The sequence below is a fragment of the Suncus etruscus genome, chromosome 5 (assembly GCF_024139225.1).
Source record: "Suncus etruscus isolate mSunEtr1 chromosome 5, mSunEtr1.pri.cur, whole genome shotgun sequence".
NCBI lineage: Eukaryota > Metazoa > Chordata > Mammalia > Eulipotyphla > Soricidae > Suncus > Suncus etruscus.
This window is the reverse complement of record NC_064852.1, coordinates 27,895,725-27,913,742: the sequence shown is the minus strand read 5'-3', so window position 1 is coordinate 27,913,742 and position 18,018 is coordinate 27,895,725. Positions and strand designations below refer to the sequence as shown.

General features: G+C 50.3%; 1 protein-coding gene across 1 annotated transcript in view; it reads left to right on the top strand.

The window, feature by feature from the left end:
* Positions 1-16,883, top strand: part of MYO1E (myosin IE) — a 211,096-nt gene extending 194,213 nt beyond the window's left edge. The window contains exons 26-28 of the mRNA XM_049773610.1: positions 1,145-1,346; positions 12,962-13,131; positions 16,788-16,883. Coding sequence (XP_049629567.1) covers positions 1,145-1,346; positions 12,962-13,131; positions 16,788-16,864 — 449 coding nt within the window. The 3' untranslated portion in view covers positions 16,865-16,883. The remainder of the gene's footprint in view (positions 1-1,144; positions 1,347-12,961; positions 13,132-16,787) is intronic.
* The last annotated feature ends 1,135 nt before the right edge of the window (positions 16,884-18,018 follow it).

The window sequence follows — 18,018 nt, the reverse complement described above, 5'->3', positions numbered from 1 at the left end:
CACTCAGGGGTTACTCCTGGCTCCACACTCAGAAATCGCTCCTGGGGGGCCGGGTAGGTGGCGCTGGAGGTAAGGTGTCTGCCTTGCAAGCGCTAGCCAAGGAAGGACCGCGGTTCGATCCCCCGGCGTCCCATATGGTCCCCCCAAGCCAGGGGCGATTTCTGAGCACATAGCCAGGAGTAACCCCTGAGCGTCAAACGGGTGTGGCCCAAAATCCAAAAAAAAAAAAAGAAATCGCTCCTGGGAGGCTTGGGGGACCATATGGGATGCCGGGATTCAAACCAATGACCTTCTGCATGAAAGACAAACGCCTTAACTCCATGCTATCTCTCCGGCCCCATGTTTCTCTTTATGATAAAAATATAAGACAGGGGCCAGAGCGGTGGCACAAGCCATAGGGCATTTGCCTTGCACACGCTAACCTAAGAAGGATTGTGGTTCAATCCCCCGCCATCCCATATGGTCCCCCAAGCTAGGAGCGATTTCTGAGAGCATAGCCAGGAGTAACCCATGAGCCCCTGAGCGTCACTGGTTGTAGCCAAAAAAACTAAAAATTAAAAAAATATATGGACCAATAAGATCCATACCTAGATTTATTTTAGACTGCTCTGTTCCAGGCATGCCTATGCAGCTTCTAGTAGGCCATTTCTGTTCCTCTGCAGAGAAGAGCAGGCACCCTCCATTTCTTCAGTCATGGAGGACATTTGCAGAGGCCAGAGAGATAGTACAGCAGCGAAGGCACCTGCCTTGCATGTAGCCAAGCTGGGTTCAACGCCAGAACCCTATATGGTCCCCTGAACCCCACCTACCAGGAGAGATTCCGAGTTTAGGCCAGTAGTAAGCCCTGAGCACACCCTGGATATGGCCTCAAAACCAAAATAATTACAAATAAAATAAATACAACCTATTTGGAGAGCCTCTTAACAATGAATCAGGAAGTTTAACATTGCACACAGGAGGAGACCCAGGTTTGATCCCTGGCACCACCTGGTCCCCCAAGAACTGCTGGAAGCAGCCCAATCCCCAAGTACAAAGCCACAAGTAGCCCCTGAGCACCACCAAATGCCCCCTAAAAACAAAAAGAGTTAAAAAATAAAAGCAAAGAAAATGAAGGCTGTGTTTAATCCTCTTTCCTTCTCTCCAGGATACCATCAAAATGGAGTCATCAAAAACCAATTTGTGCCACATCTGCAGGGCCATGGAAATCAGAGGTCTCATCAGAAAAGTCTGTACACATCCATGGCCCGGCCGCCCCTGCCACGGCAGCAGTCGACCGGCTCCGAACGGCTGTCGCAGGCCATAGAGAGCTTGGATTTCCTCAAGGTCCCGGACCAGGGTGCTGCAGGGTAAGAACTGCCTCCTCTGGGCAGCCGTCTCTGTCATCATTGTTGTCCCACAACCCCATCTCTGAGTCCCTACAGGAAGTTCTCTGTCCTATCTCCCCTGGGACCAAGGCATGTGTGCCTAGAGATGTGTCACCAGGTGACACCACCACCAGGTGTCACACAAGGTGACAGTACATCAGACAAGGTATCACATGGCCTAAGACTCAGCCCCTTCCTCTGAAGCCAGTTTTGCTCTCTGACATGACTGAGGGACTTTAAATTTGGGGGTAAGAGGATTTGGGGCTACATCTATTGGTACTCAGGGGTTATTCCTAGCTCTGCACTCAGGAATTATTTCTGGCAAGTTTAGGGAACCATATGAGAAGCCTGGGATCAAACCTGAATGGGTAACATGCAAGGCAAGCATTAAACCTGCTATACTGTCGCTCTAGCCACATTTTCCTTTTTGAATGGTTTATCCTGTGCTTTCTGTTGCCTAAACATAAAAGCTTAATGCATTTTGGAGACCTAGAGAACAATCACCCAGAACTGTATAACCCAAGAGTTCTTTCTTATGAATACAGATCTGTTGGGGTTAAAATTAGAACCCAGGCAAAGCACAGTGGATAGGGTGCTTGCCTTGCACACCCCAACCCAGGTTTGATCCCCAACACTGGGTACCCAGGAGTAGATCACTGAGCAAAGAGCCAGGAGTAAGACCTGAGCATTGCCGGGTGTGGCCTATAAGCCAAAATATTAAAATTAAATGAGAGCTCATCTGCCTTCCTAGAATAGAAAAGAGCAGTCAAAAATAAACAAATAAAGCATGAAAAAAAAAAAGAAAAGAGCAGTCAAAGAAAAAGGGAGGCATCTTTGCCCACGGAAGAGAAGCCCCCTGAAGCCCACAGCTATTTGGAGTTGTTCATGAAGGAAGCATGGGCTTAGACCCACTTCGGGACATACCTTCCTCTGAGGAGGTCTTTCACACCAAGAAGAGAAGCTTCTTCTTGGATCCTGGGATCCCTGGGGATGGTCAAGCTTTGGGTGCTCCAAGGACCCAGCAGGTTCTCCCCCTTCTCCCAGGTGTGGGAACAGCATAGAGCCTCTATGGCAAACCTATGGCACGCGTGACAACGGTGGCACACGAAGGCCTTGCAGCCAGCTTGCAGGAAGGTCCGCAATTAAGATATGCGGTGCGGTGGGAGGCAAGTGTGCCGATGTCTGCTTTGCAGCTCACCTGGCAACAGGGCCGGACTGGCCATTGGGAGGACCGAGCATTGTGCGGCAGTTTGGGCACTTGGGCTCAAAAAGGTTAGCTATCACTGGTACTATAGAGATTTCCAGGTGACCAGGACATCTGAGTCACTGGACCCTGCTCCTTGTTCTGGTCCTCTCCTGCCCTCTCTGGTATATGTTTTCCACATGCAGCTCTGCAGAGAAGACCCTAAGTCTTCTCTCCTCTGTAACTACAGAGCTGAATGCTCCTTAGTTCTGTGTTGGCTTTGGAGAGACATCCGGTGGTGTTGAGGCCTTACTCCTAGCTCTTGGCTCAGGAATCTCTCCTGGCAGTGCTCCATATCTGAGGGATGGAATCAAGCTCATCATCATCTTGCAAGGCAAGAGCCGGAACCACTGCGCTCTCTTTCTGGCACTTGGACTATTGCCTTATTAGGTCACTCCACGTCCCCTTCATCCCTTTCTCTTGAAAGTAGCTGAATTCCACCCTTCGATGGTCATGTCCAGCTGGTGTCTGACTGTAAAGTGGTTCACAAACTTTGATGAGCCCCAGAAGTCCCTTTAGAAAACTTTGGTGGGGGCAGGGAGAGGCGGGCCTGGCATTTCAGAAGTTCTGGTTTCGGTCAGGCGGCCCTGGATAAACTTGGAGAAACTCCATTCCCGCTGAGTCTCTAGCTGTGGCTGTTCTAGCCATGTTTTGTTGCTAGACTGAGGGTGCTGATGTTGGGGACACACTGAAGCAATGCTGTGGTGAGTGGGTGAGAGTGAGGCCGAGCATCCTCCCTAAGGTCAGCAAACACCCTCTCCTGCCCTGTGTTGTGGCCCAACGGAGGTGGGCGAGTGAAGTGGATCACTTTCTTCAGTGAGTGATGCACCTTCAGTATCTTGGTTCCTGTTTTCTTTTTTGTTTTGTTTTGTTTTGGTTTGGTTTGGTTTGGTTTGGTTTTTGGGCCACACCCGGCGGCGCTCAGGGGTTACTCCTGGCTATCTGCTCAGAAATCTCTCCTGGCAGGCACGGGGGACCATATGGGACACCGGGATTCGAACCAACCACCTTAGGTCCTGGATCGGCTGCTTGCAAGGCAAACACCGCTGTGCTATCTCTCTGGGCCCTTCGTTCCTGTTTTCTGCTGGCTCTGGTTCGGGCCAGGGAAACCTCTCTCTAGCCTGTGTTATCCGGCAAACCTGTGCTGGGCAGGCAACTCAGGATTTAGTGCCCACTGCTCAGGCCCAGTGCCACTGCAGCTCTATTACTGTGGGCACCGTGTCTGAGTGCCCATCTGTCTGTCCTCACTCCCCATCTGTCTGCACTCCCCAGCCCAGCCATCCATCTGCTCACCCCATCTACCTGCTGCCCCTCCATCACTGCTGACTCAGAAGAGGCCTGAGGGTCTGGTGATGTCTGTGAGGGTCTGGGAACAGATCCTGTCACATCTCCGGGAGGAGCTCAGTGAGGTTCTCCTTTTCTGGGACTGTTTGTCTTCTAAGCCTTGTTGGGGGACACTGGGAATTATAGCTGAAGTGGCTGAACCACCCCCATCACTGTGAGCAGGGCAGAGGCCTCTGGGACACCTGTAGCTTCTCTTTCCCCAGAAAACGATTGTATGATTGCATGTGCTCTCCTTTGTAAACTGAGTCCCCAGGAAGCTGTGGGAGCTGTCAGGGACTATGGATCTCTCTCTGAACTCAAAATTTCCCCTCCTACTGTTGCTCCTTCTATTTCCTTATCCCTCCCACTGTCCCTCCTTTTCTCTCCCTCAGCCTCTTCTCCCTCCCTGTCACTCTGTCTATCTGTCCCCTCCCCCTGTCCCACTCTCTTCCTCTCTTCCCCAGTCATGCTCTGTGCAGACAGATCCAGCAGGATCAGCTTCTTTTGACTCATGTCATGTGATGGAATCATTGGCACAGTCAGCACCTCTGGTTAATTCGGGAAAATCTTTGTCACTTTATTTTCGATTCAGTCGGGTGTTTGGGGGGTAGAGAGTCTGAAGCTGTCACAGTGAATTCCCATGCCTGGGGTCGTCAGCCCTGATGTTGCCCCTGTGACTATTCCCATTGTCTTCTCATGTAAAGATCTGACCTAGACACCAAATAGGACTTGGGAGGGAATCAGGGTGCTGTGGCCCCTCCATGCAGCACTTCTCCTGGTCTCCTACTGGCTAAAGGACTTTGCTGATGCTAAAGGGGAGAAGAGGAGAGGCTGGAGTTGGATGAGCATTTTATTACTGAGCCTCTGCTGCAAGGCCCATGCAGATCCGGCCTGCTCTTCTTTTCCTTGTGTCCTGAGATGTGCTGTATCCCACTCTAGTTCATTGCTACAAGCCTTAAACTCAGCCTAAAACTGTTCTCCTTGACTATTGTATTTGGGTTGGAGCAAAACCTGGCTGCTCTAGGGCTCACACTATTTGGTGCCAGGGATCAAACGCAGGTTGGCCACATGCAAGGCAAGCACTGCCCATAACTGTACCATTTTCCTTACCCTCCTTAGAGTACTTTTAGTTCTGGGGTTCATTGTTGCACAGGAGGACAATTCTTGAGTTTCAGGAAATTTCAAGATCTTCCAGAGATGTCTTTGAATTGAGACGGAAAGTGCTCAGCGGCGCCCTCTTCTAGCCATGCTGTGGGTTGGAGGGACTGGAAAATACAGTCACTGCCCTCTCGCTACCAAAGGATTGTTCTCAGGGAGTCAGATTTGCAAGTGGCCTGACATTTGCAAGCAGTGTCCAATAGCAACATTTCCCAGCCCTAGCCCATAACCCACAGGAGTGACCGCCTGGTCCCAGCGCGGGCGGCCATGAGGCTGAGGAATGCCTGGCATCCGTCCCCACGATTCCAGTAATGTTTATAGATTCAACCTTTTGGAATAGAGCATATTTTTAAGAGCCAGTAAAATAAAATGCCATTATTTTTCCTTCTTCGAATTTCAGACATACATCTCCCATCTACAAGAGAAACAAGGGATATTTGAAAGTTTACCCTCACTTGCCTGGCATGGAAAAGAATGCAGTTAGGGCTGTGGAGTTCATACACAGCAGCTCCAGGGAGGGGAGTCTGCAGTCTCAAAAACTGAGTGAGCCCAGTGTTTATTGTTTCTTTGTTTAGGATCACACCCAGTGCTGCTCAGGGCTTACCCTGGATGTTGCACTCAGTAGTCACTTCTGGTGAAACCTGGGGATTGAACCCAAATTGGTGGCATGTAAGGCAAGTGCCTGCCTCCTGCACATCGCTTAATCTTTCGACTTTCATGCTAGTGTAGTGAGGTCCACAATATCTTCAGCACTGTAAAATTCCTCTGCGTTTAATGTAGATTAAATAACAATGTTATGAACTGGAAAAGCAGTTTATGGAAATGGAAAATGTTTGTATTTGATGTAGGGGCTTTGGGGGCGGGCATGCCTGGTGATGCTCAGGGGTAATTCGAACCGTCTCACATATCTGCCTGAGAAGAACTGAACCCAGTGCCTTGCCAGACACCTGTCCTGCCCTCCCCTCCATCAGTGTATGTCTCTATTCCATGTTGTGCTTCTGGACCTGGTGCCTGCTCTAGGGGTTCCATCAGGGCACCAGCAGGCTCAGTGCATAACCTAGTGGAACCCTCCTTTCTGATAGCTGATTCAGGCCACAAGTTCCTGGGCTCTGTGTGGTCCCCTGCTGTGGGCTCTGGGAATATGTGGCCATGGAAGGACTCTGAAAGCGAAGGTTATGTAGACAGTGGTGCATGAGGGAAGCTCTGTGTGATCTCAGGAGCCTCTGTATGTGCCTGGGCCTGGGAAGGAAGCTGCTGGTGGGCTTAGAAAGTGCCCCGGATCTTCCATGGGGCTGTGGAGGGGCTCAGAAACACGACATTGGGATCAGAGAGATAGTACAACAGGCAGGACACTTGCCTTACATGCAGCTGACCTGGGTTTGAACCCCAGCACCCAAAGCTGTGGAGTGATCCCGAGCACAAAGCCAGGAGTAAGCCCTGAGAACCCCCAGATGTGACCCAAACAAGATGCAGCATCTCTGCAGTGCCATATTGCCCAATCTGTTGTATATCACAGCAGCTTCTCATATTCTGCCCAGGAGCTTGAGGGCAGGCTCAGAGGTGGGGGCTTTGTGAGAGGCTTCTGGGAAGATACCGGCAGGACAGGTGCACCCCCGATGGGCTTGAGGGACTAGATACTGGGAGTAGTCTTCCCTGACTTGTCTCCAGCTGCCTTTGCTTCCTCCTCCTGCCTGCCTCCCAACCACAGCCCCCCACTGCACATGAGCCTCCACTGCACATGGCTTCCAGTTGTACATGGCCTCCTGCTGCTCCCCAGCAAACACTGCCTCTCCTTAGAACTGCCTAGACTCTACCCCACTCCCCAGGGGAGGGCCCTGCCAAGACCCAACTCGGGAAGCCAAATGCAGGGATAATCACAGACTTTTCTCTGCTTGGACTGACCTTTGCTGAACCCAAAGAAGTGGTCTCTGTGCCCTGTGTCCATACACGGCTCTGCTCTGTTCTTGCTTTCCCCTTCTGGTGCCTGCTTGAGAATGAGGCTCCCTAGAGGTCAGCAGGGCTCTGCCATGCCCACGGGGGGCATGCAGTGTACTTTAAATAACAGCTTTTTGAGACAAACTATGTCCATGGCATAAAAGCAAGTCATTTCCAGCAGCATCCACAGTGGCCCTTGTACCTTTAGGACCGTGCGGTGGTTGCCATAATCTGGTCTAGAGCATGTCCATTACTCCTCAATGAAAACCTTTGGGGAGCAGAGTGGGGGCAGGGTTGGGCCCCACCTGGTGATGCTCAGGGCTTATCCCCAGATCTATGCTCAGAGAACACTCCTAGCAGAGCTCAGGAGACCTGATGGAGTGCCGGGAATAAACTCGGGTTAGCCTTGAACAAGACAATCACCCAAACTGCTGTATCATCTCTCCAGCTTCCAAAGGAATCTTTTCCCTGTTAGCAGTCATTCTTCAGTCTGACCCCAGCCCTAGTGCACTTTCTGTCAGCATAGATTAGCCTATTCTAGATTTTTCTATTAATAAAACTACATTCTTTTTGTTCAATTTATCCCAGGGGGGGGTTTTGTTTTTTGTTTTGTTTTATTTTTGCTGTTTGGGCCACACCCTATGATGCTCAGAGGTTACTCCTGGCTATGCTCTCAGAAATCACTCCTGGCTCAGGGGACTGAGCCAAGGTGTGTCCTAGATTGACCATGTACAAGGCAAACACCCTACCGCTTTGCTATAGCTCTAGCCCCTCCCAGAGTTTATTTTTATGCCATTTCTGGAATTGCTTTCTCAATTTCATTATTGGGTTGCAGCTGATTTTCTTTTTTTGTTTGTTTGTTTTGTTTTGTTTTGTTTTTGGGCCACACCTGGTGGTGCTCAGAGGTTACTCACGGCTATCTGCTCAGAAATAGCTCCTGGCAGGCACAGGGGACCATATGGGACACCGGGATTCGAACCAACCACCTTTGGTCCTGGATTGGCTGCTTGCAGGGCAAACACCGCTTTGCTATCTCTCCGGCCCCTGCAGCTGATTTTCAATATGATCTTTTATTCAGAAATTTTGTTGGGGCCAGAGCGATAGCACAGAGAATAGAGTACTTGCTTTCAAAGCACATAAATTCATGACAGATAGGCAAGAAAAAGAGACCACACAAAGGTTGGCCAGGAAGTGAAATCATGTCTATTGCAGATTTTGTGGCTTGACATATGAAAAATTAAAAAACAAAAAAAAAAACACAAGAAGGCAGCCACATAATAAAAAATGAGTTCAACACAATTTCTTTTTTTTTGGGGGGGGGGGTTTGTTTTTTTTTTGGGCTATATTTGGCAGCACATAGGGATTACTCCTGGCTCTGTGCTCAGAAATTACTCCTCTGGCAAGCTTGAGGGACCAATAGGGATACCCTGTGTGCTGTTGTGAGTTTATGCTGGGACACAGAAGAGTTTCTTCTGGGAGCAGAGGAAGGTGCCTGTTTAGCTCCTCCCTAGGAGGTGGACTGGCCTGCCCTCTTCCCTGAAATCTGCTGCAAACCAACCAGAGTGTGTGGCTGGAACTCAGGAGATGCCCTGAGAAGGGCCTGCACATACTGCAGGACAGTGAGTGGCAGGTCCTGCCCTGGCAAACACCCACAGGTCCCAGGAAGCTTTGGTTCATTTCCCAAGAGCTGAGGACAAGCTTTTCAGTGAGGACTCTGGGCTACACTAAGCTGAGGGGACTCACAGGAAGATGGGAAAAGGAATGACAAGGGGGCTCCAGCAGCGCTGGGGGGTGGGGGTGCAGGGTTGGCCTATTCAGGCATCCAGCTCTGTCTTTGTGCTAAGACCGCCCCCTGCTGGTGATCAGCAGCCAGGTTCCCCTATTCTGGAACCTGAGTTAATAGAGGTGGGTTTGGGGGCCGAAGAGATAGCACAGCAGTAGGGCACACAGCCGACCCAGGACGGATGATGGTTCGAATCCTGGCATCTCATATGGTCCCTTGTGCCTGCCTGGAGCGATGTCTGAATGTAGAGCCAGGAGTAACTCCTGAGCGCCACAGGGTGTGACACACACACACCCAAAATAGTGGTGGGTTTGTTCCCTGGACATAAAACAGTCGCTTTGGGGGCTGAAGAAGTGATACAGGAGTTCAGGCACTCGCTTTGCATGCCATTGACCCCCAACACAGCATGGGTCCACTGAGCATCACCAGGTATGGCATCTTCTCTCTCCCTCCAAAAAGTAAAGCTTGAGGTCAGAGGGGTAATACAGAGGGTCCATTTGCCTTGCACACAGTCAACCTGAGTGTGAGCTCCAGGAGCCCAGATGATCCTCCAAGACCTTCCAAGAGTACAGTCCTGAGCACCTGCCAGACCCTCCAGCCCATGACCCCAACCCTCCAGCCTCCTCTAAAAAGCTTAATTTTTTTTCTTTTTCTTTAAAGCGGTTTATTAATTGATTAGTTTTGGGGCCACAGCCGGTGATGCTCAGGGGTTACTCCTAGCTCAGCTCAGAAATTGCTCCTAGCAAGTTCAGAGGACTATATGGAATGCCAGGAATCAAACCGGGTCCAGCCCGTTTTAGCCACATGCAAGGCAAATGCCTTACCATTGTGCTATCTCTCAGGCCCCTTAATTTCTTTGTTAGTACTTGGCTGTGTGTCTGTGTGGCTATGTCTCTGTGTCTACCTGTGTGTGCTCGTGCCTGTCTCTCCTCCTCCCAGGCTACCCTAACTCGCACACCCCCATTCCTTGTTGCTGGGAAGTCAGTTGACTTTGGTATGCAGGCTAATGGCTCTTATTAATCAAACACTGATGCATGCCTCTTACCGAGCTTGCCTAATTAAGAGCCTGCTTGCCTGCCAACTTTCAAGAAGCAAGCGCTCCCCCAGCATGCCTTGAGGATTTCCAGCAGACAGTGAATAGGTGGTGCTCTGAGCTGGAAAGTGCCTTTTTTTCAAAAATAAGCAGTTTGGTAGGCAGAGTCAGCCTTCCACATTAGAGACCTTTTTGCAACACCCAGCACCCCAGTCTCTGCACTGGTCACTCCTGCTACCAGCCTTGTCAGGCAGTGCCCCTCAGCCTGCTGGCTCAGCAGCTCCTGGTATGCACAGGGCTTAGCGAGACAGGGTGGGGGAACCTGTCCTCTGTAGGTAGAGCTCAGAGCTCTGCAGCATACTGCTTCCTTCCAGAATTCAGGCCAGAGGAAAGCCCTTCCCTTTCCTCCTTCCTCCTGCAAGTTCTGGCCGCTCCACACAGTCCCTCAGCCCTCCCAGGCAAGCAAGTAGCTTACATTTCTTTTGCAAGCAAAAGAATAGATGCATGGCATAGTTTGTCCTTAGGCACAGTGGAAAGACTTTCTTGCTGTATCCCCCCCCCCCCACTTTTGCTGAATGCTTTTGAATGGATATAATTACTTTAAGGTGTGTGTTTCAACTAGAACAGCGGCAGGGCACTTGCATGCAATGGACCAAGATTCAATCTTTACCACTGTGTAGTGTGCCCAAGCCCTGCCAGGAGTGATCTCTGAGTGCAGAGCCAGGATTAAGCCCTAAACGCCACCGGGTGTGGCCCCAAAACCAAGTTTGTTTTTTATTAATTATTTGTTAAAAAAAAAAAAAAAAAAAGAACAATCACCTTTAAAATAGCATAGGAAGAAGACTGTGGGCAGCTTGGTACATAGAAGACCTGGACTGGGATCTGGTGCCTGGGAGGATTTTGATGTTCCTAAGCAGTGAAGGGAGACGCTGCTGCCATCTAGCGGTGGAAGCAAGGCCTGCTGCTCCAGGCACCCCCTCAGAGAGGCCCCCCAAGCACTTGCACTTCTCTGTTCAGGGAGTGCTGCTTGGGAAGCCGCATTGGATAAGTTTCTGTCAGGGTGAAAAGGGAATCCTGTCTAATGGCCTCCAACATTCCATTCGCTGACTCGGTTACGACCTAATCGAGTGTGAAGTGTACAAGTGAGGACAACCAACAAGCAATCGCTTTAGGACCCACGGGACCCATCTCAAAATTGGGACCATTGATGGGATTAGCGTCCTTTTATGCAGCTGAGAAACAGGCCAGCTGGGTGGATTGTGTCGTGATAAATACGGAGTTGGTAAAGCCACCAGGCAGGAAACAGGATTTTTGCTGGCTTTTCTATTGTTGTTGTTGTTTTTTAAAGTAAAATCATGGGATTTTTTTGGGAATTTCTGAGGAAGGGAGTTAGAAAGAAAGTAACCACTCGAGAACACAAAGCAAGATTTCTATTACGGTGTTCAACTGCCAATGGAAGACAGGAGAGGAGACTACACCTCGTGGCGACTGTTGTTTAAAATGACTGGGGGCCAGAGAGATAGTACAGTGGGTATGGCAATTGCCTTGCACACGACCTACCTGGGTTCAACCCTGGCACCCCATTGGGTCCCCCAAGCACTGCCAGGAGTGGTCTCTGAGCAGTGCCGAAGCAAATGTGCTTAGAGGTGCTGAGCACCTACTTTATCAATGGGAGACACGCCCCCCCCATGGGTCCCTAATACTGCATCAGCCTTGCCTGGTGTGGGCCTGATGGTTCCTCACCTCCCCAGCCCACGGAGCCAGAGTATCATCATGAGTGAAACCTGAGCTCCCCTAAGTACTACCTGAGGAGTAAGTTAAGAAATAGAGAAAAACCATAAAAAAAAAAAAGAAGAAGAAATAGAGGAAGGGGAGGGGCGGTGAGGTGGTGCTAGAGGTAAGGTGTCTGCCTTGCAAGCGCGAGCCAAGGAAGGACCACGGTTCGATCCCCCGGCGTCCCATATGGTCCCCCCAAGCCAGGGGCAATTTCTGAGTGCTTAGCCAGGAGGAACCCCTGAGCATCAAACAGATATGCCCCCCCCCCAAAAAAAAAACCCAAAAAATAAAAAAAGAAATAGAGGAGTGGGGGGCTGGAGAGATAGCATGGAGGTAAGGCATTTGCCTTGCATGCAGAAGGTCGGTGGTTCAAATCCCAGCATCCCATAATGGTCCCCCGAGCCTGCCAGGAGCTATTTCTGAGCATAGAGCCAGGAGTAACACTTGAGCGCTGCTGGGTGTGGCCCAATCCCCCCCCCCAAAAAAAAAAAGAAATAAAGGAGGGGGGCTGGAGAGATAGCATGGAGGTAGGGCATTTGCCTTGCATGTAGAAGGACAGTGGTTCGAATCCCGGCATCCCATATGGTCCCCTGACCCTGCCAGGAGCGATTTCTGAGTGTAGAGCCAGGAGCAACCCCTGAGCGCTGCTGGGAGTGACACTAAAACAAAAATAAATATAGGAGGGATTGGGGAAAAGGGAAAGAAATAAAGGAAAGTTAAATCACCCACACCCCAGCCCCAATTTCCTTCTTTACTTGGGGACACAGTAGCAGCTAATGCTTCTTATAAGCTTGCTGTAGGCTGCAGCCTGGTAGGGGGGTGTTTGGGTGGTAGTGATGCTACTGGTGCCAGGTTTGTGGTGCTGCAAGACTTCTAGTTGCAGTGGCAGGAACTGAACTCAGGATCTCAGAGCTTGCACAGACCCAAGGCAGGGCATTTCCAGTCTCAGGGGACTTCTAGAGAGTGGCTCACCTCCCAGTAAGATAGAGTCAGTCACCGGGGAATTGTATCTGAACTTGAATGGCCTTTGGGGCCCAGGCTCTTTTGTGCCTTGTTAGAGTATAACAGAGTCAAGACTTACAATGTAAGGGCCCTTTGCGGCCCTCCGTACGACATTTTGTGGCTCTGCCCTAGAAGAATTTTGTTTTGTTTTAGTTATTTGGGTCACACCCCCCAATGTTCAAGGCTTACTACTGACTTTGCACTCAAGGATCACCCCGACTTTGCCTCCTCGGCCTCCAGGTAAATTGAGTTTGAGACCCCTGATACATGTAAGTGTTTATGAAAGCAGAAAGCTTCCACCTCTCCTCGGGCCGAGTCTCACCTGTCACCTCTCCCCCCAACAGCGTCCGGAGACAGACAACCAGTCGACCAGCCCCGGCAGGGGGCAGACCCAAGCCTCAGCCCAAGCCTAAGCCTCAGGTGCCGCAGTGCAAGGCCTTGTACGCCTATGACGCTCAGGACACAGATGAACTCAGCTTTAATGCCAATGACATTATCGATATTATCAAAGAAGGTAAGTGCATGGCTGGCCACCTGGCATAGGCCCCCAGGAAACATGCAGTCACATGGCTCAAAAGGTCGTTTAACTGAGAGGGGGGAACATATGGGCTGAAAGTCAGCCTTCATTTTTATGCCTACTTCAGCCTTGACCTTAGTTATCTACAGCCAGTTTTTTTCCTCCTGATGGCAGAATGGCTGCATTGATTCCCAGCCAGCAAATGGCGCTGTGTCTACATTAGCTCTGTGACTTCTCTGAATATTATTCTTTGATTATCTTCAATGATAACTTGTTTTGTTTATTTTGCTTCGGTGATGCTCAGTGGTTACTTCCTGGTTCTGCATTCAGGAATCACTCCTGGCCTACTCAGGGGAACCATATGGGATGCTGGGAATCAAATCCAAGTTGGCTGCACATGCCCTACCCACTGTACTATCCTATTTTATCAAACTCCAGCCCCTATCTTTGAAACTCTTTGAGAATAATCACTCTGAGTGAACAAATGACCATCTGCCTCTGCCCATCCCTGAACTGATCTGTACTCTGAGTGGGACCGGTCTGCAGGGCATGACCTAGGTCAGTGGTCGTCAACCTGTGGCTCGCGAGCCACATGTGGCTCTTTACACTTTTAATGTGGCTCTTCTGTGTGCCGGGTGGCCACTCCAGGATTCAGGACTCTGCTCCTAGCCTCTGTCAATGCGCGTTCTGCGTGGCTCTCAAAGTAAATTTCAATCGTGGTTTTGGCGAGATTTGGCTCAGTTGGAAAAAAAGGTTGCCGACCACTGACCTAGGTAAAGCAGTGAGGTGTGGGCAACATTTTCTGGGAAGGACTGGAATAAGATGAAAGTCATGGCAAGGCCCAATAATTTCCTGGTGGACGTGACCCATGGACTCACTTAACACTTGGTTTATGGTAGAGAAGATGAATCAGAATTTCATGAAGTAGGTACTCAAACCTGAGGGCTAGTGGGGCATAATGAACAAGGAGAACTGACTTGGAGAGTTAGCACACCATGGAGGTGAAAGCAAAGGGACAAGAGTTAAGCTGAGGGGCTGAGGACCAGTACAGGAGAGCCTATGAGATAGAGCCTGCTGGACAAGCTCAAGGGAACTGCAGAACATGGTAGATGCCACCAGAGCTTGTGAGGAGGGCAAAGATAGCCTGAGAGAGCATTGGAACTGTAGCTGACTAAGGAACAAGCCAGGAATTTCAGCAAGTTCCCTCATCACCTGAGCCTACTCTGAGGAGGAATTCTAGGTCCCAAACCCCGGTTGGCTGTGTGCAAGGCAAACATTTCACCTGCTGTGTTATCACTCCGGCCCTATAGATTATTACTATAATATGAAATAAGTTGATATGTGGCCAGAGTGATAGCACAGCGGGTAGGACATTTGCCTTGCATGCAACTGACCTGGATTCTATCCCCAGCATCCCATAATGTCCCTCTGAGCCTGCCAAGAGTAACTTCTGAATGCAGAATCAGGAGTTATCCCTTAGTCCCACCGGGTGTGTTGCAAAAACAAATAACACCTCCCCGCCCAAAAAAAAATACTTCTCTTTTTTGGGGCCAGAGAGATAGCATGGAGGTAAGGTGTTTGCCTTTCATGCGGAAGGATGGTGGTTCGAATCCCGGCATCCCATATGGTCCCCTGAGCCTGCCAGGAGTAACCCCTGAGCGCTACCAGGTGTGACCCAAAAACCAAAAACCAAAACAGAAAAAAGAAATCCCTTTTTTAATGCAGTAGTTGTACAGGAAGTGATTCTAACTGTTGGGTTCTGAGAAACAGGACACAGAAGAATAAGTATTAGAGGGCCCAGAGAGATAGCACAGCAGTGTTGCCTTACAAGCAGCCCATCCAGGACCAAAGGTGGTTGGTTCGAATCCCGGTGTCCCATATGGTCCCCCGTGCCTGCCAGGAGCTATTTCTGAGCAGACAGCCAGGAGTAACCCCTGAGCACCGCCGGGTGTGGCCCAAAAACCAAAAAAAATAAAAATAAAAATAGCTGATTTGTTTCACATGCATTTATGGTGTTCACTTAGGCAGTAGCATATATAATGAAATGCATGTTTAGTCCAGAAAATCATGAACAAATATAGCAGAAACTATGCCCTGGCTGGGAGCGATTAAGATGATTAAGATGAAAATTAAGAATGCTGAAAAGTCGGGGCCGGAGAGATAGCATGGAGGTAAGGCGTTTGCCTCTCATGCAAAAGGTCATCGGTTCGAATCCCGGCGTCCCATATGGTCCCCCGTGCTCGCCAGGAGCGACTTCTGAGCATGGAGCCAGGAGTAACTCCTGAGCACTGCCGGGTGAGACCCAAAAACCAAAAAAAAAAAAAAAAAAAAAAGAATGCTGAAAAGTCAAAGGCCAGGTTGGGTGGCAGATGCTATGCATGTGGTAGGAGTGAGGACAGGGTACTGAGTGGGGAGGAAGCAGCCACCAAGGTCTTGGTACCACACAGCCACTTGGTACCAGTTAAGGAGATGGGGCAAGGCCACTGCAGAACTTTCCATGTTTTCATTTAAAAAACGTTGGGGGGAACAATAGCACAGTGGGTAGGCGTATGCCTCGCATGAGCTGACCTGAGCTCAATCCCCAGTATCCCGGCTGTCCACAGAGCCCACCAGGCGTAATTTCTGAGTGTACAGCCAGGAGTAACCCGTGAGCACTGCCTGTGATGACCCAAAAACAAAATTAAAGAAAAAAATTGTAAATGTCAGGGACAATTGTACATCGAGTAAGGCATTTGCCTTGCAATGCTGACAACCCAGGTTCAGAGCCTAAGGCCTCGATGGCAAACCTATGGCACGCGTGCCAGCTGTGGCATGCAAAGGCCTTGCAGCTGGTATGTGGGAAGGTCCTTACTTAAGATATGCGGTGCGGCGGGAGGCGAGTGTGCCAGTGTCTGCTTTGCAGCTCACCAGGCAACAGGGCCAGACTGGCCATTGGAAGGACAGGGCATTGTGCAGCAGTTTGGGCACTTGGGCTCAAAAAGGTTAACCATCATGGGGCTGGAGAGATAGCATGGAGGTAAGGTGTTTGCCTTGCATGCCAAAGGACGGTGGTTCGAATCCCGGCATCCCATATGGTCCCCCAAGCCTGCCAGGGCCGATTTCTGAGCATAGAGCCAGGAGTAACCCCTGAGCACTACCGGGTGTGACCCAAAAACCAAAAAAAAAAGTTAGCCATCACTAGCCTTAAAGGATCCCTTATTCAGCCCCCACCCAACCCCACCACACACACACACACACACACACACACACACACACACACACACACACACACACACACACACACACACACGCACGCACACTAAGAGTAATTCCTGAATGCAGAGCCAAGAGTAACCCCTGAGCACTGCTGGGTATGGTCCAATATAACAAATGAAACAGTGGGGGTGTGGGTGAGTCCTGGGAGTGAGGTACAGCTCCAGCCTCCCTTCTTTTGTTTTGTTGTGTTGTTATTTTTGGACCACACCTGGCAGCACTCAGGTTACTCCTGGCTTTGCACTCAGAAATCACTCTTGGCAGGCTCGGGGGACCATATGCAAGGGATCGAACCTAGTTCCATCCCATCTCGGCCACATGCAAGGCAAACACCCTGCCACTGTGCTATTGCTCCGGCTCCTCAGCCTCCCTTCTCACTCCCTATGTTGCCTTTCTTACAGATCCTTCAGGCTGGTGGACGGGACGACTCCGAGGCAAGCAAGGCCTGTTCCCCAACAACTATGTGACCAAGATTTGAGGCATGCTGCAAGCTGATGCACAGGCCAAGGCACCCCTGGCCCAGGGCAAGGAGGGGACATTGGGGGGCGGGGGGGCTCTTCTCGGATCCAGCAGCAGTACCTGCTTCTCCTTCTCCAAGGCCTGGAATCATTCTAGCACCTTCCTCACGAAGCACGGAGCAGAGCTGGGGTGGAGACAAGGAATGTCACTCCCATGCTATGATCCCAGAGGTAGCCACACAGAGGGACCCTGGAGAGCAGATCACCACCTCACACTAAGATTTATTTATTGTATTTAAACCTAGTGAGAGGGGCAGAGCTGCCACTGACAAGTGCCTTTCCTTGAAGAACACACTTCTTCCAGGACACATTCCTCTTCTCAGGGCACCAGGCAGGGGGTTACCTCCTTCAAAGGTGCCCAAGGGTACAGTGGCCTGCAGGCACAACAGGTGCTGAGGGGGGCTAGGTGGGGCTGAGGAGGGGCCTGAGCCGAATGTGGCTGGCCCATGTTGCTGTACCTATTCCCAGGACCTTATTTTTTTTTTTTTGGAAGCTGTACATTTATAAAAACCCAAAGCATATCATATACTGTATATGGAAGCCTCCAGATGGTATGAATGTACTAAGCTGAGAAGCAGCCACTGTGCTTCTTCAGAAAGTGGGTTCGGTTACAAGAACAGGTACTTGCACATGTGTATCCTCCTTCTCAGCTCTCCTCAGTGTTACTGCTCTCCTGCTCTGGCCCACCCCCCCCCCCCAGGATCGTCTAAACAAATAAAGTAATCCATATACTGCCCTGTTCTTTTGTGACATTCATTATGGACTGAATTGTTAGGCCTCCTGTCATGCCTACCTCACCTCCATCCTCCCAAGAGAATGATTGTCCCAGGCCCTCTGCATGTGACTTTATCTAGAAATTGAGGGTTTTTTGTTTTGGTTTGGTTTTGGTTTTTGGTTTTTGGGTCACACCCAGTGGTGCTCAGGGGTTACTCCTGGCTCTATGCTTAGAAATCGCCCCTGGCAGGCACAGGGGACCATATGGGATGCCGGGATTCGAACCACAGTCCTTCTGCATGCAAGGCAAACGCCTTACCTCCATGCTATCTCTCTGACCCGAAATTGAGTATTGACAGAGGTAAGGACATTCAAGTTAGGGTGGGCTCTACCTCAGAAG